This window comes from Convolutriloba macropyga, chromosome 10 (assembly GCF_964194025.1).
Source record: "Convolutriloba macropyga chromosome 10, txConMacr16.3, whole genome shotgun sequence".
Lineage (NCBI taxonomy): Eukaryota > Metazoa > Xenacoelomorpha > Acoela > Convolutidae > Convolutriloba > Convolutriloba macropyga.
The window spans coordinates 28,675,344-28,698,081 of record NC_134477.1 but is presented as its reverse complement, the minus strand read 5'-3'; the positions used below and the strand labels follow the sequence as shown (position 1 = coordinate 28,698,081).

Sequence of the window (22,738 nt, the reverse complement as noted above, 5' to 3'; positions counted from 1 at the left end):
TTTTTTGAACAGTTGAAAACTCTTTATTGTCAATTGCTTTTTTTAGTTTGCGTGCATTTAAGTTTGGTTTGATTTGCTTTTGTCAGCTGAGCCGGTATTTTATAGTGTTTTTTTGAAAAACAAATGCCAGACATTGCAAACTCGACCTTCTATTTCGGTATTTAAGGGAACAACGTCAGTCTAATTTTGGCGCCCGCTGGTTTATTCAATTGCGTATTGAGTTGTTGCAATAAGTTTTGAATTAGAGAACTTTGTCAATTTGCAATTGATGAGTGAATTATTTCTGGCTGATTATCATTCGAATCAACAGGAAATAAGGGCGCAGTTTGTATCAAGGGAAGGAAGGGTTGTTGGATTGAAGCAAATTGGTTAAAAATTGTCTGCTGTTCTCGGAGATGAACGTTTTTCTCTTGGGGTTAAGATTACTCAAGTCAAACATGTCTTGAAAGATTGCTCTGGATATTTGTGTTGATGCTGGTGTTGGGTCTGATAACAACAACTTTGATTGATTTATAACTTTAATTGTAGTAGTGTCTTTTACTGAATCTTCAGTCTCTTCTCTAGCATTCTGAGCAATCTGTTGATTGCTCTGATTGAATTTTGAGAGACAATTGGCTTCCTCTCTTCTTGCGGAATAAATCCTCTCTTCTTGCGGAATAAAAATTGATGGCTTCACCGGTCTGAGCCATTGCTGTCAGAGTTCTTAATTGTCATGTCTTTTACTAATTTTTGGGAAACCGGTGTCGATTGGTGGGAATCGAGTTGCCTTCCTGATGACTATGAGACCAACTGATGTCATCGCGTACTCGGGTCAATGACTGGATCAATTGGTCATCATCGTCGAGACCGTTGACTTCTAATTCAATTTTTTTCTAGAAGACAATTCAAGTTTGAGTGACGTTCCATGACTGAATACAAGCTACTAGAGTTTATTTTTTCCATCTCTATGCTGTCAAAGTTTGGCATCAGCTCTTTATCGTCTTCTTGATTTTCTCGATCAACAAAGGGATGGTGCGGAAGCTTTTTCTCGGCTCAACGGATGCCTGCAAGAGATCAAGGTAATTTTTCATGTTGTCCTCTGTGATTCTGAACTTGTTCAGCACATATTGCAATTTCTGACTGTTTTCTTCTTTCATCTTGATGAAAAAGGCTGTTGTCGAATGGAAACTGTTCTGTCTTATAGTAAATAAATTTGCAAAGTGTTAAAAATTTTTGTAGTGACGACTTTTTTGTTTAATTAAAATCTCATCTGTTTATGTAGGCTAATCACCCTAGCTTCTTTGTCCAAAAAAACGACGTATTTTAGAGCGAAAATCAGATTACTAAATATGTTTCGGTGGAGTTAAACCTTGCCAACATTTATTTAAAAAAGGAAAAGCTAAGCGATCGCGCGTGTGTACCGTTTATTTGTTGAACATGACCTCATAATTGCTTCCATTTTTTCGCACATATGATTTCTCACTGATTCTTCCGCATTTTGAGCTCCTCGTCAATCATGACCAATGTACAAGAGAAGTTGTACAAAAGTTGTACCTTTTTTTAAGTCAAAGAAGCAATTTTGCAAATTTTAAGTTGATTCTGTACAAATTTGAAAATTCGATCAATTGTATACCAAGACTATTTTCTTACATAGTGAGGGTATTGATTCAATATTTTTCTTGGTATCCATTGAAAGTTGTAAACAAAACGCAAGAAAACCTTTTTTTATTTTTATTTCAGTCAAAGAAGTATTTTTGCAATTTTGTGTTGCCACTTTACTAAAAAGCGAAATCGATAAATAAGTTTGAGGTTTGTTTCTTGATAAATTGAGGGGTCCAATCAATAGGTTTTGTAGATTTTTTAAAAAATTTTCCTTGAAACATTAGAAAAACGTTTTCGATATTAGTCGCTCACAAAACACTTTTGCGAATTTCGTTTTTTTTACCAAAATTGTACATGAAAAGTTCGAGAAAAAAAGTTGATTAAAGGTCAAACTGAAGTGTGCCGTTCAACTAGTAATCTTACTTTCATGCAAATTTTGTGCGACAAATTCAGAGAAGTGTTTTCGAATTTCCCCGATGCAAAAAAAAACGCTATACCCTTTTTCTCCTGCAATTTCGGTTTTTTTTGTGGCTGAAATGTAGTTTCTCACGGCTCTTGCAGTCATATATCATCAACAAAACCAGTTTGGGAGCAGTTTTTGTGTTTCTGAGATTCTTTGTCGAAAATAATTCAAGTTACTTGGATACGTCTAACAGGGGAGGAGACTTTTGAGTTGACGCCTGGAACCTCGGGCGACCATCTTTCGGTGACGTCTGGAATCAAAACAAACAGGCCCCAGTCAGGCCTTCTGGCTCGCATGACGTCCGGATCCCTTGGAAACGATTTCCTCGTCTTTGGTTGACTCGTCTGCAATCAATAAAAACTCTTCCTCGGGGCTGACGCCGTAGTCGTGGGATTGAGTCCTAGGGTGTGCTCTTGCCCCCTCATGGTTAAAAAAAAACAATTAAATTCAGTTTTAATTCCTTTTCATCTCGACGGATAGTCGCCAAATTTTTTCTATATTTGCTATCTGCTGCCTTTGCTCTTTGTCTCATTTTTCTACAAATGCGGTGCTTACTGTCTAAACTCATGTTTTGTAAACGTTTACTTAAGGTCTTTAAAGGGTTTCAATCACTTATTCATTATTTAAAAATTTTACTAGCACTTACAGAGGCCAACATTGGCTCTTGGGTAATTCTATACTGAGGGACACCTCTCCGCGCTTATTCGGCTGATTTCTACGTTGCACCAGAATAGGTTCCACTGGGTACCGCACCACGGGACCTCGGGCTATCGTGGGAACCCTCATAGTGGCAACCCTTTTGACAATTTTGCCTCGGTTCAAGTTCGAGATTTGGCTTATCTGAAAAGCACATAAATTTGGTGATTTTGGCTATTTTAGGGGCTGAAACTGCTGAAAAATGGCTGAAATCGGCCCAGAACACCTGAAAAACCCTCCCGGGGTGCTAATGAACACCTAATAAACATTTTGGTATGCCCCGGCATCATTTTTTAGCACCCCGGGAAAGTGTCAAAAAGGTAGTGCGAAAATCGTGGCACGTTGCTAATTTTTTTTGAATTCGGAGTTTTCACTCGAATGTTTCTGAAAATTTGGTTTTGACTTCGGAATCAAGTTGCAAGTGATACCTTAACCAACACTTAATCAACTTACCTTAATCAACACTTAACAATATCTTGGCCAAGACTTGTAAGACTTGTAAGACTGTTTTTGAGACTTTCCTAGCACTGGACAACGAAATAAGACTTGGATTTAGACTTGCCCAGTACTGATATAGACTTGGAGTTCGGTACGGGATGATTCTTGGCAATGATACTAGGATCATATATGATTTCTTTGTAATCATACAAGGATCATTTATGCTTTGAGGGTTTTCATACAAGGATGGCACCAAGAAGTCAAGTATGAACAATGTGAAATCATATATGGTCATTGTATGAAGTCCAAGAAACTTCAACCCCGGTTGCTAAGATACCGTTAAACCATGTATGACTTATTCTGATTACTAAGTGTCATATATGACGTAATTTGATTACTAAAATTCCTTTATGGTGTTCTGTCGGGGCTATTCTGCGCAGCAGCAACACTTAGCAATATCAATGTTATAGAGGTAAATCAGAGTGCAATAGTTTTACTCTGAAGTAAGAAATGGTTTCTGACAGTTCCTATGATTCAGATCTGTATGCAATTGTTATAGACATCATCACAACTGAAATGTAAGACACTCCGGTATGCAGTTGAACATAAAGATACTCTTATAGCAGGCAGTGTCTTGTCTATCTATGAGACTCAAGATGAGAAAAAAACTTTATTTATGTTCGAATTTCTCTTATCTTCACTTCGAGTTACCAGAACAACACAAATTTATTTAAAATTTTACATACGTTTCATGTGCTTACATTTCACCAACGTTAATTTCACACACTGCGTATGCAGGTTTATGGACACAGGGGACATCGTACGCTCCGTCACCCTTAATGTTCATCGTGCACCATTCGCCAGTGTTGTTGAAGTTATTGGGCTCCCCACTTTTAAATATACTCTGGTCCATGAGTGTATGCTCACAGTGCTTAGTCCACTGACCAACCCAGTTATCGAATGTTCCAGACCCGTCACAACTGCGAGGTTTGACAAAACCCAGCCATATTCGATTGTAGTGTCTGAAACCTTTGATTGGATATTGCACCCAATCTCTTATTGCAGCAGTTTCATTTTTAGATTGTGGTTGGAACACTTTCACCCGTGTTCTCCTAAAGCAAAATCAACTTATCTTCATCACAGACTTCGACACCCAGGTAGAGGTCTGAAACCGAAGTGAGGTATGCCATGACTGTTCCAGGCAGCAAGTTCACAGCTTTCAAATTTCGGCAGAAATTACTTGGTTCATGTTCAGACCTTCAACACTTTTTAGATGTTTCCAGACTATTCAATTTTGAATCCCCCACCGTTGACGGTCGGTCTGTCTGGTCATACATGGTTTCAGTTGTGATCATTCTGCTCGCTTTTAGAGCAGGTCCTCTTCGGTTTAAAAATGAACACACATCAATTCAATTCTGAGTATTTCTGATAGTCAATTCAATTCCTGATGTTCTAAATATAATTTTCTAATTTTCTAATTTTCAACCTGAGAGCTGAGCTCAATGTTTTTAAGCATTTTCGCGTCAAAATAACTAGCCATTTAACTTTTTTTCTGTTTTATTGCTTCTTTCCATTTTAAGCCGTATTAGCTAGTAAAGACCCTTAAAAATGATCTATTTATCTATTTTGTCTTTGGATTTTATAGCATAAATGTGGACTTGACTTGATTACCAGTAATTTGTACTCAAAAGTTCGGCAAAAGTTGAGTGCTCTTACATTTTGTGTGAGTTTTACTACCAAATTGATGCGGAAAATGTCCATAGAATGTTGTCTGGTGAAGTTTGCGTTCCCATCAAAATTAAATAATCTGAAGACTTCCAAATGCTTTAATCAAAAAGTTATCAAATAATGGCAACACTTTTTTCAATTTCACAAGTAACCCCGGGTCCCTCTTTGAGTGATGGAAATAAGTGAGGGATCACACTTTTTCGGTTACTTGCTTATCATTTTAACAGATGAGACTAACAACTGTCAGGACATCGGCAAAAGTGAAAATGGCAGACGTATCAAAATATAGAAAATTTTTTGTTGGCTAATCAGATTAGGAAAAAATTGATACTGCTTTCTGATTGGCTGGGTTAACAAATTCTCCTAAAAAAGAATTTGAGTGTTAGCGTAAACTTGCCCAGAAATTGCGTTCAAGCAAAAGAGGAAAAAGGTGCATGTTTGGGGCAAACGGATCTCCCTATTGTTTGAGATAGATTCAAATTAAGTCCAATGGGGCGTTGAGGCATGGCCATGGCTGCGGGGCGTGGCCAGATGCGGTAAAATATGTAATCTTGAAATAGGCTGAAATTTAGGTTAATTGAATTTACAGTGTTTAAATTTCTCGACCAATCAGATTCGTTGCAATTTTCATCTTTTGGGTTTTGTTGAGACGTCACCTATGAAATCAAGAAGAATGGTTCAAGTGTGCACTCTAGCTACAATGATGCGCTTGTCATTACATTTCGGGTTTGTGGACTCTTGCGTATTTTTATGTCACAAAAGGGATACCTTCCGTTGGTGCCCCGGTTAGGGGGGGGGGGGGCATTTTATTTGCGCCATAAGAAGCATGTGTCATGTTTGTGCATTATGATTTACTGTATAATGACACGTGCTTTGTAACTGAGGGTGTATTTCGTACTGGGTCACAAACGGAAAATATTCCACATAGTCCGGCAGCCAAGGAGGGCACCATTAGAGCCGAAAACTGATTTAATTCGATATGTTAATGAGTTGTGTTGGGATTGGGGGGATGCTTAGGACTATTTTGATTGTGTATTGTTAAAGTAAATTAAATTTGATTCGTTTTGTTTCGCTTGTTTGTTGCTATAAAAGGTTTTTGAGAAGTCGACTACTTCCGTCAGGCTTTGACAATAATTGTGTTTTCGTTTTGCCAGCTTTTTCGTTGAAATCGATCAAAAGTCAACCTGTCCTTGACATCGCCGGCCCCATTTGCAGGATTGCAAAAATGAATAATACTGTTGGAGTAAGTGATGAATCATCCATCCAGCTGAATAATGAAATAAATTCAAAATAAGGGTAATAGAAATACAAGGGTACAAACCTAATCGGGTGGTTCGTAAAAGCAATTCACCTAAATTAATAACGGAATAACCAGTAGTCCAAAGTAATGGGGAATAAAACAAGGTAACACTTATGAAAGCGTATGAGACCAAAAAATTGCAAGCAATTGCTACAATGACGGTTTCACCATGAAATTATTTGAATTCGTGCAAAGGGAATAATAAGTTATGGTGTCGATGTATTGGTAAATTTGGGATCCAATCAACACAATCCGTTAACTGCATTTTTCATAGTAGAACTTATGGATTCGAAATTTAATCAGGAAACAATTTGCTTAACTTTACGACGGGCCTAATACGCTCACCGCTCCGGCTTTTCAGTTTGACTGATCGAATGATCCCATCCTCTCCAGGAAAAACTTGCGTTACTCGGGCAACAGGCCAAAGGCCTCTGGGGGTGAAGTCCTCAAGGATCCATACTAAGTCATCCACTTTCAGATTCTTTGAACTTTTGTTCCATTTGGAACGAATTTGTTGGCCTGGAAGGTACTCTCGCAGAAATTGATTCCAGAAGTGAGCAGCTATTTGTTGCGATGTACGCCAAGCTTTTGAAATGTTCTTTTCGTCTCCAATAAAAACGCCAGGAGGAAAATTGACTGAAGACCTACCTAGAAGAAAGTGGTTTGGCGTAAGAGATAAAGGATCAGTTATATCACTTGGAACGTTTGTTTGGGGGCCTAGAGTTCATATTTGCTTCTATCTCACACGTAACTGTGCATAATATTTCATTGGTGAGGGTTCGTGACCCAATGACCTTATAGAGAGACTATTTGAAAACCTGCACTAATCGCTCCCAGATTCCGCCAAAATGCGGGGCCGCTGGAGGGTTGAATTTCCGTACAATTTCGACATTCATAAGGTGCAATTTTGCCGCAAATGAGTTTGACGCTTTTAGGTCGGCGATGCTGGACTGGAGGCTGTTGTTCGAACCAACAAATGATTTTCCGGAGTCTGAAATGAAAATGTTGGGTTTTCCTCTCCGGTTGACCAAACGCCTTATGCAATTAATTGTTGAGTCGGTGCTAAGGTCATTTGAAAACTCGAGATGGACTGCTCTGACAACTAGACATGTAAATAGTAGTACGTAACGACTAGACAGCTTGCCATTGTTCTTAACAGGAAACGGTCCAATAAAATCAAGTCCCGTTGTTTCGAAGACGAATTGATTGTCTTTAGGCAACCATTCCTGAGGCAAATCTGACATTTTAGGAATGCCAACGTCTTGGATCATTCGTCGACAAGGAACACAGTGTCTAATGGTTTGTTTTACTACCGCTCGACATCGAAGTATCCAGTAATACTCCATTAGAATATTCCTAGTTTGTTCGGGACCACATTGGCAGTTAAGTTCGTGCGTATGCTGTATCAACAATCTACTGGCAGTGTTTTTGCCGTCGAGTATCAAGGGGTAACGAGAAGTCATCAAAAGGTTTGTTTTTGACAAACGGTCTCTTGCTCGAAGTTGGTTGTTTTTGTCTATGAACGGGGATAGGAGGTTGAGTCTGCTAGAGCTGGATATATCATCACCTTTCTTCAAAGCAAAGAATTCTGTCTTGAAATCTTGAATGTTTTTACTACGCTTCTTGCACTTATCGGCAAAGAAGAAACAAAAGGCGTTTACTCGTATTAATTTATTCCAACAGTTGAATCTCTTCAAATCGACAGCAGTTTCTGTTACAGGTACTGAAGAAGGGAAAAATACTATCTTCACATATTGCGATTGCAGAATCTCTTGTTTGTGCCAGTCTGATCTATATTTACTCAAAAACGACGGCCCTGAAATCCAGCGAGATTCCTATGTCATTTGGTAAACACTATAACCTCGAGTTCCGTCATCTGCTGGGTTCGCTGCCGATGGAATGTACCTCCATTCAAAAGCAGATGAGACATCGAAATTTTTGGCCAAGCGATTAGCAATGAAAATTCTGTGTCGCATTTCAGATGTGCGCAACCAGTTGAGATTAGTTGTGCTGTCAGACCAAAATATGCTTTCGGCAAAAACTTTATCTTGTTCTTCCTTAACAAATTGTGCAGGTTGGGCACCGTACACAGCTGCTTGCAATTCTAAATTTGGAATGGTCATCTTTTTCAGCGGGGCTACACGAGCTTTTCCTATAACGAATCTAACGGCAATTGACTGATCGGAGTACTCAACCCTGTTATAACAGACGGCTGACAAAGCAAACTCGGAAGCATCAGTAAACGTATGGAGTTGAACTGACCGGATAGGCTTGTTTAGAAAGTAGTTTCTGTGTATTTGTAGGTCCTTAAAGTTGGGGATTTAATCCCTTAAACTGACAAAATCTGGAAAATTTTGAACAAGAAGTGGCTTATCCCATTTCGGTCCATGATTCCAAGCAGCCTGTAAAACTTTCCGCATTCGAATAGTTAAAGGAGCAATAAAGCCAAGTGGATCAAATAGAGACGCTACAAATCTCAGTAGTTTTCTCTGAGTTATATCCTCATTGAAATTGATTTTTCGGAAGAGTTTAGTTTCAATCATATAGAAATCAGTTATTGGGTTCCATGGTAACCCAAGTACCTTCTGATTTTTAGGTTGAACATTTGATGGGTCCAATCTTATGCCAGGCTCTAGAGTTTCAAGGAAATCAGAACTGTTAGAATTCCATTTGGTGAGGTTGAAACCTCCTCTTGATAAGGTTGCTCTCATTTCACGTAGTATTCTTTTGTGCCTTTTCTACTGAGTCAGTAGCAACATAGAAGTCGTCCATGTAGACGTTGCATTCAATGTATTTTATGACATCTGGAAAATGTTCACAACTGTCACGAGCTGATTTTCTCAGTGCATATGATGCAATGCAACGCGAGTCCGTTACGCCAAAAATATGGCTTGTGTACTCGTATGTATCAACGCGACCATCATTAATCCAGAGAAAACGCAGCAATTTTCGATCTTCAGGAGTTACTTTGACATGCATGAACATCTGTTCAATGTCTGCGGATAATGCAATGTTGTCATCTCTGAATCGCAGAATAACGCCGGTAAGGTTACTAAGCAGATCTGGTCCTTTCAGTGAGTTCGAATTCAAGAACTGACCTTGAAAAAAAATTGACGCAGCGGCTACGCGCCGTACTTTACGGGGCTTGTTCTCGTTGGTTACTGGATGGTGAGGTAGGAAAGAAGCAATCGAATCCAAGTCCTGGGTATCGGAATCACCTTTAGCGACATATCTGTTTAGTAGATCCTTCTGAAGCGTTTCTTCGTAGATTTGTTTGAGCTGTTGGTTTTTTGATAGTTTGTCGTTCAATTGGTAAAGTTGCTTCTCAGCGAGCCATCTGTTGCTTGGAAGTTTTCCATTTTCCTTCCAGAAGAGACCAACTTGATAGTGTCCGTCAATGGGTTGTGTTGTGTTCTCCAATATTTCAAGGGCTCTTTTATCATTTTTGGACATTGCCTTTTTGGGTGACGCTATGCCTAAATTTTTGATTTTCATCCAATCTGATACCATTTTGAACATTTGTTCATCCATATTAGGGTGGCTATTCAATTGAGTGAATTGTACGGGGTATGTTTCGTCTAGTGCCAAATCTGTCTTTCCTGCACATGTCCAGCCTAGCTGGGTCTCTACTCCCCAAGGAGCATTCTTGGGTCCTTTCACTATTTGTTTGCAGTGAATGAGATCAAGATTATCTATTCCAAGGATTATTGAGACAAAGTTATTCCCAATCTCAGGAAAACTGATATGACTGAGGTGTTCGAACGATGCACAGAGTTAGTTCAATTTTTCTGTATCGACAGGGGACATATTCAGATTCGGGACAGCAATTACGTCAGTTAGAAGGAAGGATTGCTGATCAGACTGCAGTGGCTTAATGTACACTTTTACAGGAGCGCAGTCAATTTCTTTTGTCACGTGGTATCCACTGATTGGCATATTTCCAACGAATTTCTTGTCAATGTTTAGCTCTGAGGCTGCTGACTTAAGCAATAAGCTCTGACAGCTACCATTGTCTAAATAAGCATATGTATTTAAGGTTTTCTCACCATTTTTCAGTTGCACAGGAACTACGGCGACTTGACCTGTTCCTTGTAAATGGACTGCTTTAACGTTAGTTTTCTTAGAGCCAGGATTTATATCAAAACTATCATGAAGCAGATTGTGTGCTTTTTTCCACAATTATTATTACGGCAGACGTTTTTTGAGTGGCACTTGTCGACGTGGTGACTTCCAAAACAGTTAAAACACAACTTAAAGTTTCCTATGTGGTCTCTTCGAATGCTCGGTGGAAGAGACTGGAATTGCGTGCATTTATACAAGAATTGACATTTTTCATTGCTGGGGCATGGCTTGATTGCTGTCTGTTTGTTTTCAGACTGCAAGTATTCACTTACGTTGTTTCGAAATTGCCTCTGGTAACTATTTTTCTTGTTATTGGTAGCGTTATTATATCCGCTAAAAAAAGTTGGCTTCCCAGGTGTTTTGAAGTTGTTTTGCGTAACGTGATTTATAGAGTTCAAATCATTAGCTGCTTTAGAGAAGTTGAGAAGCCATTCAGATAGTGTTTGCAGAGACGGTTGCTGATAGTTTTTCTCCAAAACAAATTTGTTCCACTCGAGCCGTACAGAGTTGGGAAGCTTTTCGAGTGCAACGTTCAAGTTAGTTGTTGAATGTTGATCGGGAATGAAACCTATTTGGGAGAAGGTGTCCACCATTGTTAAAAGGAAAGAAGAGAACTGTGTGTAGCTTTCTGGATGAGCTAAGTTTGGGGCTTTGAAACTTGAGAGCTTTTCGAGAAATGCGTTTAATATTCGTTTTGGGTTACCAAAATGCTCTTGGAGGCGATTTATTGCTGAAACGTATAGGTCACCGTTGCAACCATAAGTGTCCACAAGGGCCTTGGCTTCGCCGCTTAAAAGCGACTGTAAATGAATAATTTTTTCGGGTGATGTCATTGGAGCTCGGTCAATAGTAGCTTGAAATGTGCTGAACCATTTCATCCAACTCAAAGGATCACCATTGAAATGATCTGCATTTAATTTTGGTACAGATTTCTGGAAACACGTGGACATCGATACTGATTTTCCAGAAAATTGTGGCATTTGTGAAACAGTAGGTTGTGAGAAACTATTGGAAGTTGATGGATTGGATGGATTAGGGTAGTTTTGACAGAGAGATGTGACGTTTGTTGACGGATATCCGACTGGAACACTCACGAAAGATGGTTGAGATGTGCTGCAGGGAGCAGTTGACGATCTCAAAAAAGAAGACGTTGTGTGGCCATTGTAAGTTGAACCACCGGGTGCAGTACAACTTGAACTAACGGCAAAAGAGCTTCCAGCAGGCGCTGAAGCGGAATTAAATGAATGAGTTTGTTCATTAACGGAGTCGTCGAAAACAAAATTGAGGCGAGGCTGTTGTTGTTGATGTGGCATTATATTGTCATCAAGGACGATGGTTTTCTTGGAGTCTGGCTCTGAAGCAGTCATTTCTTGCTGGTTTCTTGTGTTTACCTCTTTAACTTGTTTTCTTAACAACGTGAAAGTCCTTTCTAAATCTATTTTTAGCCGACTGAAGTCTCTGAACATCTGATCTTGTTCATCAGGTTCAACGAAATTTAGCAGTTCAAATATTATGGGCTCAAGTTTCTGTTGCATTGCTCTTATGTCTTCTTTCATTTCGTTTAAACTTTCCAAATCGTCCGAAGCAATTTCAGAAAGCATGTAGTCAATATGAAGCTTTATGTCATTTTCAATCCTTAGTTTTGACGTTTCCAATCGCTTCTTTTCATTTGACTTGATTGCTGTTGAGGTACCAATGTTTTGTTGAGTTAACATTGTTTCATCTGGGGAGTCGGATGAATTAGTACTCATTTTGGGCACTGTATTGTTTGAGGTTGACCGCGTCTCAACCATTAGTGAGAAGTCAGAGTTATGTAGACAAACCGAGTAGAGTCAGAAATGTTTTGGTGGTTACAGTAGTTTTTTGTTACCGCAAGAAGCTAACAATACCTATGAAAATCAATGCCTAACAAGTGTTAGAGCCAACCAATATCTACAAAATAACAATACCTACGAAAAGCCCGAACCTACCACTACCTACAAAACCATTACTTACCAAAAACCGGAAACTAACAATACCTACCAAAGGCCAAAACCTACCAATAAATACCAAAACCAATACCTACTAAATACTGGAACCTACCAATACCTACAAAACCATTACCTACCAATTACCGGAACCTACCAATACCTACCAAAAGACGGAACCTACCTATACCTACCAAAGCCAATTCCTACCAAAATCCGATACCTACCAAATACCTGAACCTACCTCTACCTACCGAACGACAGATACTATCAATAGGGCCTACCAGAAAGGAACCTCGGGTCAGGTTAAATCCTAGAAGATCTGGAAAGACGGCGTTAGGTTGTTGAAACGATCAACCAGAAGGGGGTCCTCGGGGTGGGTAAAACCCCAGAGGAACCGAAAAGCAAGTGGGAGCTGGGGAAGCGACCAACCAGAAGGGGGTGCTCGGGGTGGGTAAAACCCCAGAAGAACCGAAAATCAAGTGGGAGGTTGGTGAAGCGACCAACCAGAAGGGGGTCCTCGGGGTGGGTAAAAACCCAGAAGAACCGAAAAGCAAGTGGGAGGTTGGGGAAACGACCAACCAGAAGGGGGTCCTCGGGGTGGTAAAACCCCAGAAGAACCGAAAAGCAAGTGGGGGTTGGGGAAGCGACCAACCAGAAGGGGGTCCTCGGGGTGGGTAAAACCCCAGAAGAACCGAAAAGCAAGTGGGTGGGGGGGTGTGTTGAAACGACCAACCAGAAGGAGGTCCTCTCCTCGGGGTGGGTAAAACCCCAGAAGAACCGAAAAGCAAGTGGGGGGTTGGGGAAACGACCAACCAGAAGGGGGTCCTCGGGGTGGGTAAAACCCCAGAAGAACCGAAAAGCAATAAGCGAAATTAAATATCGATAAAATTCGGAATGTTGCAATCTTTATCTTTGTCTTTTTGTGTCTTTTTGTGTAGTTACCCCACCATAGTATGATTGTTTTTGAACAAGTCGAATTTCTGTTATTTCGATATTCTGAAACATTGAAAAAAAATCATGGTGCACATCGGCTTAGCTCATTGGAGAATGTACGTTTTTTTGAAAACAATACTTAGCTTTAGGTGTGGTTTCGAAGCTGTTTTGTTAGGCGCCAAAATGTTAATGAATTGTGTTGGGATTGGGGGGATGCTTAGGACTATTTTGATTGTGTATTATTAAAGTAAAATTAAATTTGATTCGTTTTGTTTCGCTTGTTTGTTGCTATAAAAGGTTTTTGAGAAGTCGACTACTTCCGTCAGGCTTTGACAATAATTGTGTTTTCGTTTTGCCGGCTTTTTCGTTGAAATCGATCAAAAGTCAACCTGTCCTTGACACGATACTTGTTGCTTTCGATTTTTTGGCCAAAACTAGGCATTCAGCTCTGAATCTCATTTTTTTCTCTTTCGGCTCTGCACCCCTTCGACTCTAATTTCTAACTCCGCCAGCCCAAAAAATAATCTCAAGTAGGCAAAATTGACAGGGCCAATAAAGTAATGTGTATATTGAGCAACAGGAACATCGGAGGGGAGTTAAGCAAGTGCAATATAAAATCTAAGTTTCAACGACATCTCTCCATAACGTTAAACCAAAAACATTATAATCCACTAACCTCCAATTGATATAGCGCAAACAATTTGTTGCAATTGTCACATGTTGCATCAAAGCTAAATAATGCATTTTGTTTGGAGGTACATTCAACTCGAATCTTTCTAAAAAATCCTTATTACGACTAAAAATATGAGTAACGTATTAAGATTATTAATCGAGTGGTAACTAATAATACTATAAAATGATAGTTTTTCTTTAATAAACCAAGAAATGATAAATTTTTATTTTTAGTGATGTGGTATCAGAATATTGCGTAGGATTTCGTCTGCCTAAAGATGACTTTATCTCAATGAAACTTTATCTAAAAGATTTATTAACATTTGATGAGAGAAAAAATGACATTAAATTGTAGTTTTTCTTAATCATTAACTTTGGATCATAGGTTATATAGTATCAAAACTTAGCCTAAGTTTTTTCTTTTTAGTGACATCAATAACACTCAAAAAATAATTATTATCAGAATTATTTTAACGTTTAAATTGGTTTAAAAAATGACTCAGATTAGCGGTTTGGCTTTAATAAAAGTTAACTTTTTTATATATAATTTAGTCTTAAGATTTAGCCTTTTTTCTCTTTCTATTGACAAATATAACATTTAAAAAATATTTATACAGTCAGTTTTTACAAAGTTATAGTCTCATCAAAAGAAGTATCTAATATTACAGGTTTTCTCAAATATAAAATGAAGAAAGCCATGCCTAAAGTACTTTATCACACAATATGTAATGTAAAACACATTACATCACCATAAAACTCAAATGATCCACCATGTTCATCCCTAATAATAAAATTAATATATTCTGTTTTGTTTTTTGTTGCATTTTGATATAAAATATTTGTCGGAATATTAACTCTCATATAACCTTATGACTGTGTTTAATATATCAGAGTTATAACTTTATTTTTAACGTCAGATATACAACTACAGTGACTAATAATGGTATTAAAACTCACTATATCAATAATACTACTGGCTCTATCTCTATCAAAAGGATAGACTATTGAATTTTCTAATTCAAAACTAAGAACACTTTGTATCACATGCATTTTAAGTTTCAATATGTTGTTATCTGCTTCTATTAAAAGATTAACATATGTTCCTCGTCTTTATAAAATCTGCTATTTAAGATGCTTCATATGATCCAGGTGAAACATTAGTAATTATTGCCGGTGGTACTTTTTCTATGTTAATAACTGTAAAGTTAGTTGTTGTATCACCTATAGCATTCATAAATTCACTGTTCTTTGAATATTTTCTTTTCAATATATTGAAAAAAAAATATATATATTGAAAAAAGTATATAGAATTTATGAATTCACTATTCTTTCAATATATTCTTTTCAATATACTGAAAATTTGTCAAAATATTCTTTTCAGATATATTGAAAAAAATATAAACAGATACTTTATGTAAGCCTATCCTTGTTGTATAAAGTATATGTTGATTCAAAATGAAATCTTTCTAAAGGTATTGTCGTTCTAAAGTTAAGTGTTTTTCATTTGTAGATCCATATCTTTAGCTGAGGTATCTTGCATCTTTTTTAGTTCCCATAGTAAAAGATTGTAAGTCATTTTTTAACGTATTTTTTTATAAAATGTACTTTAAAGTAGAAAAAACTTACGGTTATAAAACTGATATGCACATATGTAAGATTGTAAAAATATGAAACTTATTATCTAGCAACAACGAACAAAGTTAATACTAATATTAATATGATTCTCAATATGGGAAACCGTTTAAATACACATTTTTTTCTTGAGCTTGAGTTTAGTGTATCATACAATACTGGTGATGTGTTTTGAAATGATGCTAGAATTGTTTAATAATGGTATGGTGGCATTGTTTTCTTCATTTAAAATTAAAACTAGCTGAGGTAGGCCTATTGATTATACAGGTTATTAACATCCTAATCTATTGATGAATAAGTTATTAACAAGTACAGATGATGAACATGAAAGAAGTTTTGTTAGAAATCAAGCTAAAAAAGATAGCGAAGTTAAAAGCGATCAAGCTGCTGCTGAATGTGCTCATCTGTATATGAGGTTTACGACGAGGGAATTATTTGGGTTTGTACTTGACTGAGAAAAGATTATATACTGATTAGGATTCAATTTTACATTAAAAAGAAATTATATTGATAGAGCGTTATATTGAATTAATGCTGGTGGTCATGATGTGTACAAAATATTGATCCTTGTAATTATAATAAAAATGATTGTACAGAAATGATTAAGAGATAATAATAATATTGACCTTAGTTATTTGAAAGAAAACTATTCTATAACAAAGTACTTAGTACTAATATCTTCTTATTTTAACTTGTTATTCAGAGTTGTACCTTGATATATAATAGTAGGTTTTGAGGACAATAAAGATAAGGAATAAACTCATGATGCAGATATACTTGATATAATGAATATTTCTGATTGTTAATGTAGGATTAGTAGTGATTTTTATCCTGATGATAGAATGAATGTATTTTATGGTCTTAATAAATATAATGAAGCATATGAAGGGATTATAGGTTTTGACAGAAATTATTATTAATGCCAGATAATACAAAACCACATATGAATCACAGAACTTTTAAAAGCATTTATAGAGCATACATATATTATATCAAAATGGTCATATTGGTCCAAAACCAGTACATTTTAGTTTTGGTTTTAGCGTTACTGTTGCTTTAAAATTTGTATCATCTATTGGTTTCTACTAGAAACGTTATTATTGTTAATACTGACGGTAAAAAAATGGTTGACATAGTTATTTAAATTGCTCGCCCAAATCAATCTTTCCGTTCCAATTAATCTTTAGCTTGCTAATAAAATTTTTGTTTTTGAGATATCTATGACAAAATTATAGTAAAGTTTTCTCCAAAATTGATTAAATAAAAAACCGAAACTAATATATGTAAACTCCCGGTTTACAAAATTACTTCTTCGTTCAAAAAATTTTAAGGGATTACAATTCTCTTTGTCTATATAATGCAAAGAGATACTGCTAAAGATAAATCAAATGGCAATTACTATGTCTAGCCCTACAGAAGTTTTCGTGGATAATTGGTTCTTTTGCACTTTCATCATCAATTGAAATTAGTTTGCTTTTGTTGTAAGGTGACTGGACAGGTGAAGGTAAGTCTTTAATATCTTTTATAAACTCAGCATCAGCATCTTCATTGAAATTTTATTATCATGATATTGACCACCAGTAGGAAAAACTATCGATATTTTATCAAAAAAACTCCATATACAAATAAATTTTATATTAGATGAGACTTAACTCATTCGCAAGGACCAGATAAGACACATCTAACGTTTTCTGTGAAAGATACTTTATCTTTAACAAATACTTTCAATATTGTCCACTTAGTGGCAATTTGGTGATTACCATAATCAGTATATCTACAACATGAAAAATAACACTCTCTGTTTGACTCAATACACTTCCTCTGATCAACCAAACTATTTGATACATTCTTTACTTCAAACCCGCCATCAGACACTTAGATCATATATAAACAACAAGCACCACAGTAAGATCCTTTATATGTTGTATTCTTATATCAGATCTTAGATCAACACAACTGTTTAGAAAATTTTGTGGTGTTTCTACAACAGAGATTTCAAAGTAAAAAACATTACAATAATTTATTCTCACAACTAGAACCCAATGAGTGCCATTAGTAGGATGTAGATTAATAATAATAATACAACTGCCTTCAAAAATCGTTAGTGGTATTTTATCTGTCATTACTATTGCAATTGGTAATAAACTTATTCCACTACCTATTCTTTCCATATCAACATTACTCATGGCTCATTCTAAATATCAAAGCTAATAGAAAACACTTCACAAGATAATAAAATCAATTTTACAAATGAAAAATAGATATAATAGCAATAGTTATAGTAATATTGATACTATTTGGAGTTTTTGTATATTGGGTTGCTCAAAATAAATATGCAGAATTAGATCAAAATTTTTAAGAGATATGAAGAAAAAGAATTGTCTGGAACAAGGGGTAAAACATGTTTTGCTAAAAAAAATTTTATAAAAAATTTTGATAAAAATGCTGTGCTTTATAAAGTTAACGATGATTGAGGGGTATCATATTGTTAATTTTGAAGATTTAACTACAAGTAATATGCAAAAGTTCAAAAACTGTGATGACATGGGCGAACAATTTAATAAAAATTTAGCACATTGTTATACAACAAGCTGACATTACAATATCCAGATGATTGCAATGTGTCACAAACCAGCTTAAATAGATAAAATGTCTCGAGCCATTTTAACACCATCTATATCACAACTAATAATGACAGAAAATTCTTTAAGAAATTCAATGATACTTTTAATTGCAACCATTTTTTCCATGAAATGCGTTCAAGATATGAAAATGGTGTAACAAATTGCAATACAGTGGAAGATGCATTCACTGCTTCAGTTAAAGATAGAATTGATGTATTAGATTCTAATGTAGGTCAACTGGAAATAAAAGTATATAGATTAGAAGAAAAACTATCAAGTGATGAGATAAAATACTAAAATAATTAGGATAACGGATGAAAGATGGTACTGATAAAGCTGTAATTGAAGAAAATTATTATGTTTTCTATTTTAATAAGTATTTTTCATTCAAAGCACTTGAATATAAGAATGATTAAATTTATCATTGTCTTTAGAAAAGAACTATGAAAGGAGTTGGATTAAAGAAAACTACACTCGAAACTGTAAATGGATTTCTTCAAACACAAAATCATACTAATATTATAACTGATATTATGGTTACATATCTGAAACATGTAAAGTGAGATGCTTTAAATGTTACAGAAAAATTATTTAATTTTTATAAAGCGTTCATTATAGTTGCAATCATCCTAAAAGTTTAACTGTTTGTAAATGTAAGTTTGATTTATTAGTGGTGTATGTGTTGAAAAAATTTGAGATAACTCTAACATAGAATACATTACTAACCTAGATATTACTGCTAACATAGATAATACTACTATCATAGATACGAATTTTATTCAAGAAAATTACAGCTATATTTATCCACTTAGTGTCGATAATAGTAAAACAAATACAGAAGTGGAAAAAAGCTAATAATTGTTTCATTAAGATACTAATAATACTTCTCCATAAAATTTAAAAAATATACAAACAATTATTAGTCCGGAAAAATAACTGTGAGCATTGCTATACATTAGTATCAGCAGGATATAAAACTACACGTATTTCGAAAACACATGGTGTTAATTATAATTGTTTTCATTGTAATTATTTATTAAAGAAACTAATAGTTAATAGAAATAATATTAAACAATTATTAACCGCAAAAAAATTATTTTAGATTAAATACGATAGCTTGCTGAAGTTTAATTTATTAGCTCGCTATCAAACCAAAACAGCATGTCGTTTCGATCTGTTGTAACGTAGAACCATGCTATCTTACCATGCTAGGGTATCATAACAAACAAAATATTATAGGGTTGAATTTCACAATCATTGCAAAATGTTCACACAAGTTTTATGTTTAAAATTTTCACATTTGAAATTATCTAATATCATTCTATTTACAGAATTAGTATTGATTTTTTTCAAAATAAAAATGGAAGATCTTAATGGTGGCGTAATGGGATTACATAGATTAGACAGAAAAAAATGAATGTTGTACGCAAGTTGATTTAAAGAAGACAAGAGGTAGACACAATCAGCAAAAATTAGGTTATATTAAAAATTATTGAATGTATTTCAATAACGATTTAGTTTTTAAAAAGTAATAACCAGCTATAAATTGAATGCAGATCAGATGAGAATGGCTTTTAATAATATTGAAAGTAGACTTGATGAAAGTATACCAGAATCAATGTATATAAGATATCGTATACATTGTGATTAGTATACAAAAGATGAGGACGATATAATTGAGAAACCTAAATACCCTACAGCTCATAAAATTTATGGACAATTTAAAGGTATTTTTAACAGAGCAAAGGACACTGCAAACTCCAAAAGTGAAATATGTAATAATGTAGAATGTATTAGAGAGGCATTAGATCATATAACATCTGGAGGACATTTATCAAATCTAAACATTAGTACCACTACTAAAGACAATCTACGAAGTGGCGACTGTATGGAGTCAGGTGTAACATGCTCTTGACAAACCAAAAAGTGGTAGCTCCCATAAATCTGCTCATTGAAAAATATGAAATAAAATTTATGGCAATAGAGATAAACCATGAAATCATAGAGATAATATTGCTCTTAATGATAGAACAATTGGTGGTTGAAGAAGAACTGTAATGAAGTCTGGATAAGAAAATAGAACGAATTTTCAACAAGTTGCAATAACAAATAATGATTATGTAGGCCAAAGATTTCTACAAGTAACGGAAGAGTTACATAGGATAAATCCTCATTTAATTTTCAATACAAAAAAGTAACATATTTTAAACCTACTGATGCAAAAGAACAAGAATTTACATTTTGGTTAAAATTAGAGTATATAATAAACCTGAAGATCTAGATGAATTAAATAATGACCTTGATAGAAAGAGAATTAGATTTAAAAATTTGGAGTCCACAGAAATTTAAGAAACGTAAAACTTATTTACACAAGATTCTTGCATCTGGTGGTAGTTGGATTGCATTATCATTTCAAACAAGAGAGATAAAAAATATTAGGTATTGGGATGATAATTCTTTATTATTATGTCTGATAGCTTATAAACATCCAGCAATGAAAAACACTTAAAGAACAAGTTATTATAATAAACCGGTATTTATTAATGAGATTAAACTACCAGAAGATCAATTACCTTATGATTATAGTTGTTTAAGTCAAATATCAGAAATGAATAAAGATATAATACAAATTAATGATCAATAACTTCAATCTAGATAAAAAAATAATTTTAATGCGAAATTAATAATCATAATAATTCAAAATTATGTATTAAAGTTAAATATAAAAAAAACATTTTATACTATGTAAAGTTGTAGGGTTTATTTTATGAAAATCCAAACACAAGTGTCATTCTTCTTTTAATTCTGTGTATCATTCAGAAGAGAAGACGCCTTAAATAAATATCCAGATTTATATGAAGTTATTGGTAAAAGAACATTCCAACATGAGGCACTATTACATAAGTATCATTTTAAGGATAGAGTGCAGTTTACAAGGATTGCTGATTTTGAGTATATAGTAGAAGGTAATCATCATAATCTTGTAGCTTGTGGAATGAAATGCGAACATCAAAATATAATAGAAGATAGTCATGAAAAATATTGCCGTGTGGTTTTCTGAAAAATTTGAATATTAAAATAATAATTTTAGGGGTATATTTAAGATTTGAACACCAATTGAGGTAGTTGTAAGTAACAAAGAAGCAGAAGGAAATGGTTGTCATTGATGTTAATATAAATAAAAATACTACTACTGAAAAAGATAAACATCATAAATCAGCAACACTCATGATCAGTTTAACAGAAACTTTAGAGGATGCATTCATTATAATTGCTGGTTAGATTTTTAGTCTACTACAGTACAATTGTACTTCCGTAATGAACCAAAAATGACAATCAACCTTTTATAAGCAAACTGGCTAGAAAATTAGAATGAAAATAATACCTTATACAGGTGCGATTTTTATTAGAGTAGATCTAGGTTATGAAAAATTTTAAATATGTTTAAAGTCTTCCAGATAATTAGGTTAGATGCGAAAGTAAATAATAAAGGATAATAAGGGTATAACTTTAAATATATATATGGGTTGAAATGAAGAAAGTGATTGTTCGATTATGAGTTGTCTGATTGTATAGATTAGTTGAATTATTTATCACTGCCATATATAAAAGCATTCTATTCTAAGTTAAAACAATGTGATAATAATGATTAATAAATCAATAAGATAATGGTAATTGGAATGATATGGGATTATAGGACATTTAAAAATTGTCTAATGATACATCGTATAAAAGACATATTGTTCATAGTAGATACATTTTAAAAGTTTAGAAGTATGTGATTAGAGTACTGTGAGGTTGATCTAGATTAAAAAATATTTCACTCGTGAATTAACTTGTTTCGGTGGTTTCAAATACACAAGTATATAATTAAAGTATTACAAAGAAGATACTGTTGGTGTATATAATACTAATTAGGTGGTATTACAGGTCGATAAGCATCAGTACTTGATGATTGCCATACTGTACGTATCAATAAACAAACAATATCTGGATATGAAGGTAAAGCTGGTACGAGCAATACCAAATGTTGAAATTAAAGTAATTATTAGTTTAGAATATACAAAATCTACGAAAGATACAGGTTACCTTTATGCTGTTGTTGTAACACAAAAAATATAAAAATGAGAAACCAAAGAGGTTGTCTGATAAGACTACAGCTAATATGGGACAATTTACTCAACATAAGATACTAACCGTATTAAACTGTTAAAAAATACTTGTAGAAAAAGCAAACAACATATATCAACGACAGTATCTAACTCCATAATCGAAGCAGAGGGTTTAAGAGTTTTTTCATGAATTGTGGAAGCTGCAATTAGTGTAGCTTTAAAAGCTGCTAAAGTTCCCGTAAGGTCATTAGAGATTGATAGTATCACTGAGACGTCAATTGCAAGTAGAACTCCTAGTAGAATGTTATCAATAACACGTGATTCAATTAAATTTGTTGCAATAGGGGAAGGTAAAATACAAAAGAATAAAGGTTTATATAAAGGTGCAAAAAGATTATAACAGATATAATTATTTTAACTATATATTAACATTCATCTTAGCAATAGCATTAACATTAACTTTAACA

General features: G+C 34.8%; 1 protein-coding gene across 3 annotated transcripts in view; it reads right to left on the bottom strand.

The window, feature by feature from the left end:
* The window catches only part of LOC142348409 (uncharacterized), a 38,092-nt gene that overhangs the window by 8,818 nt on the left and 6,536 nt on the right, over positions 1-22,738 (bottom strand). For 2 of the 3 annotated variants that reach the window (XM_075399764.1, XM_075399762.1), the window contains one exon: positions 3,891-4,290. In XM_075399764.1, coding sequence (XP_075255879.1) covers positions 3,936-4,290 — 355 coding nt within the window. In that variant the 3' untranslated portion in view covers positions 3,891-3,935. Of the gene's footprint in view, positions 1-3,890; positions 4,291-22,738 lie in introns of those variants that run through there. The other variant, XM_075399763.1, reaches the window with a different exon arrangement.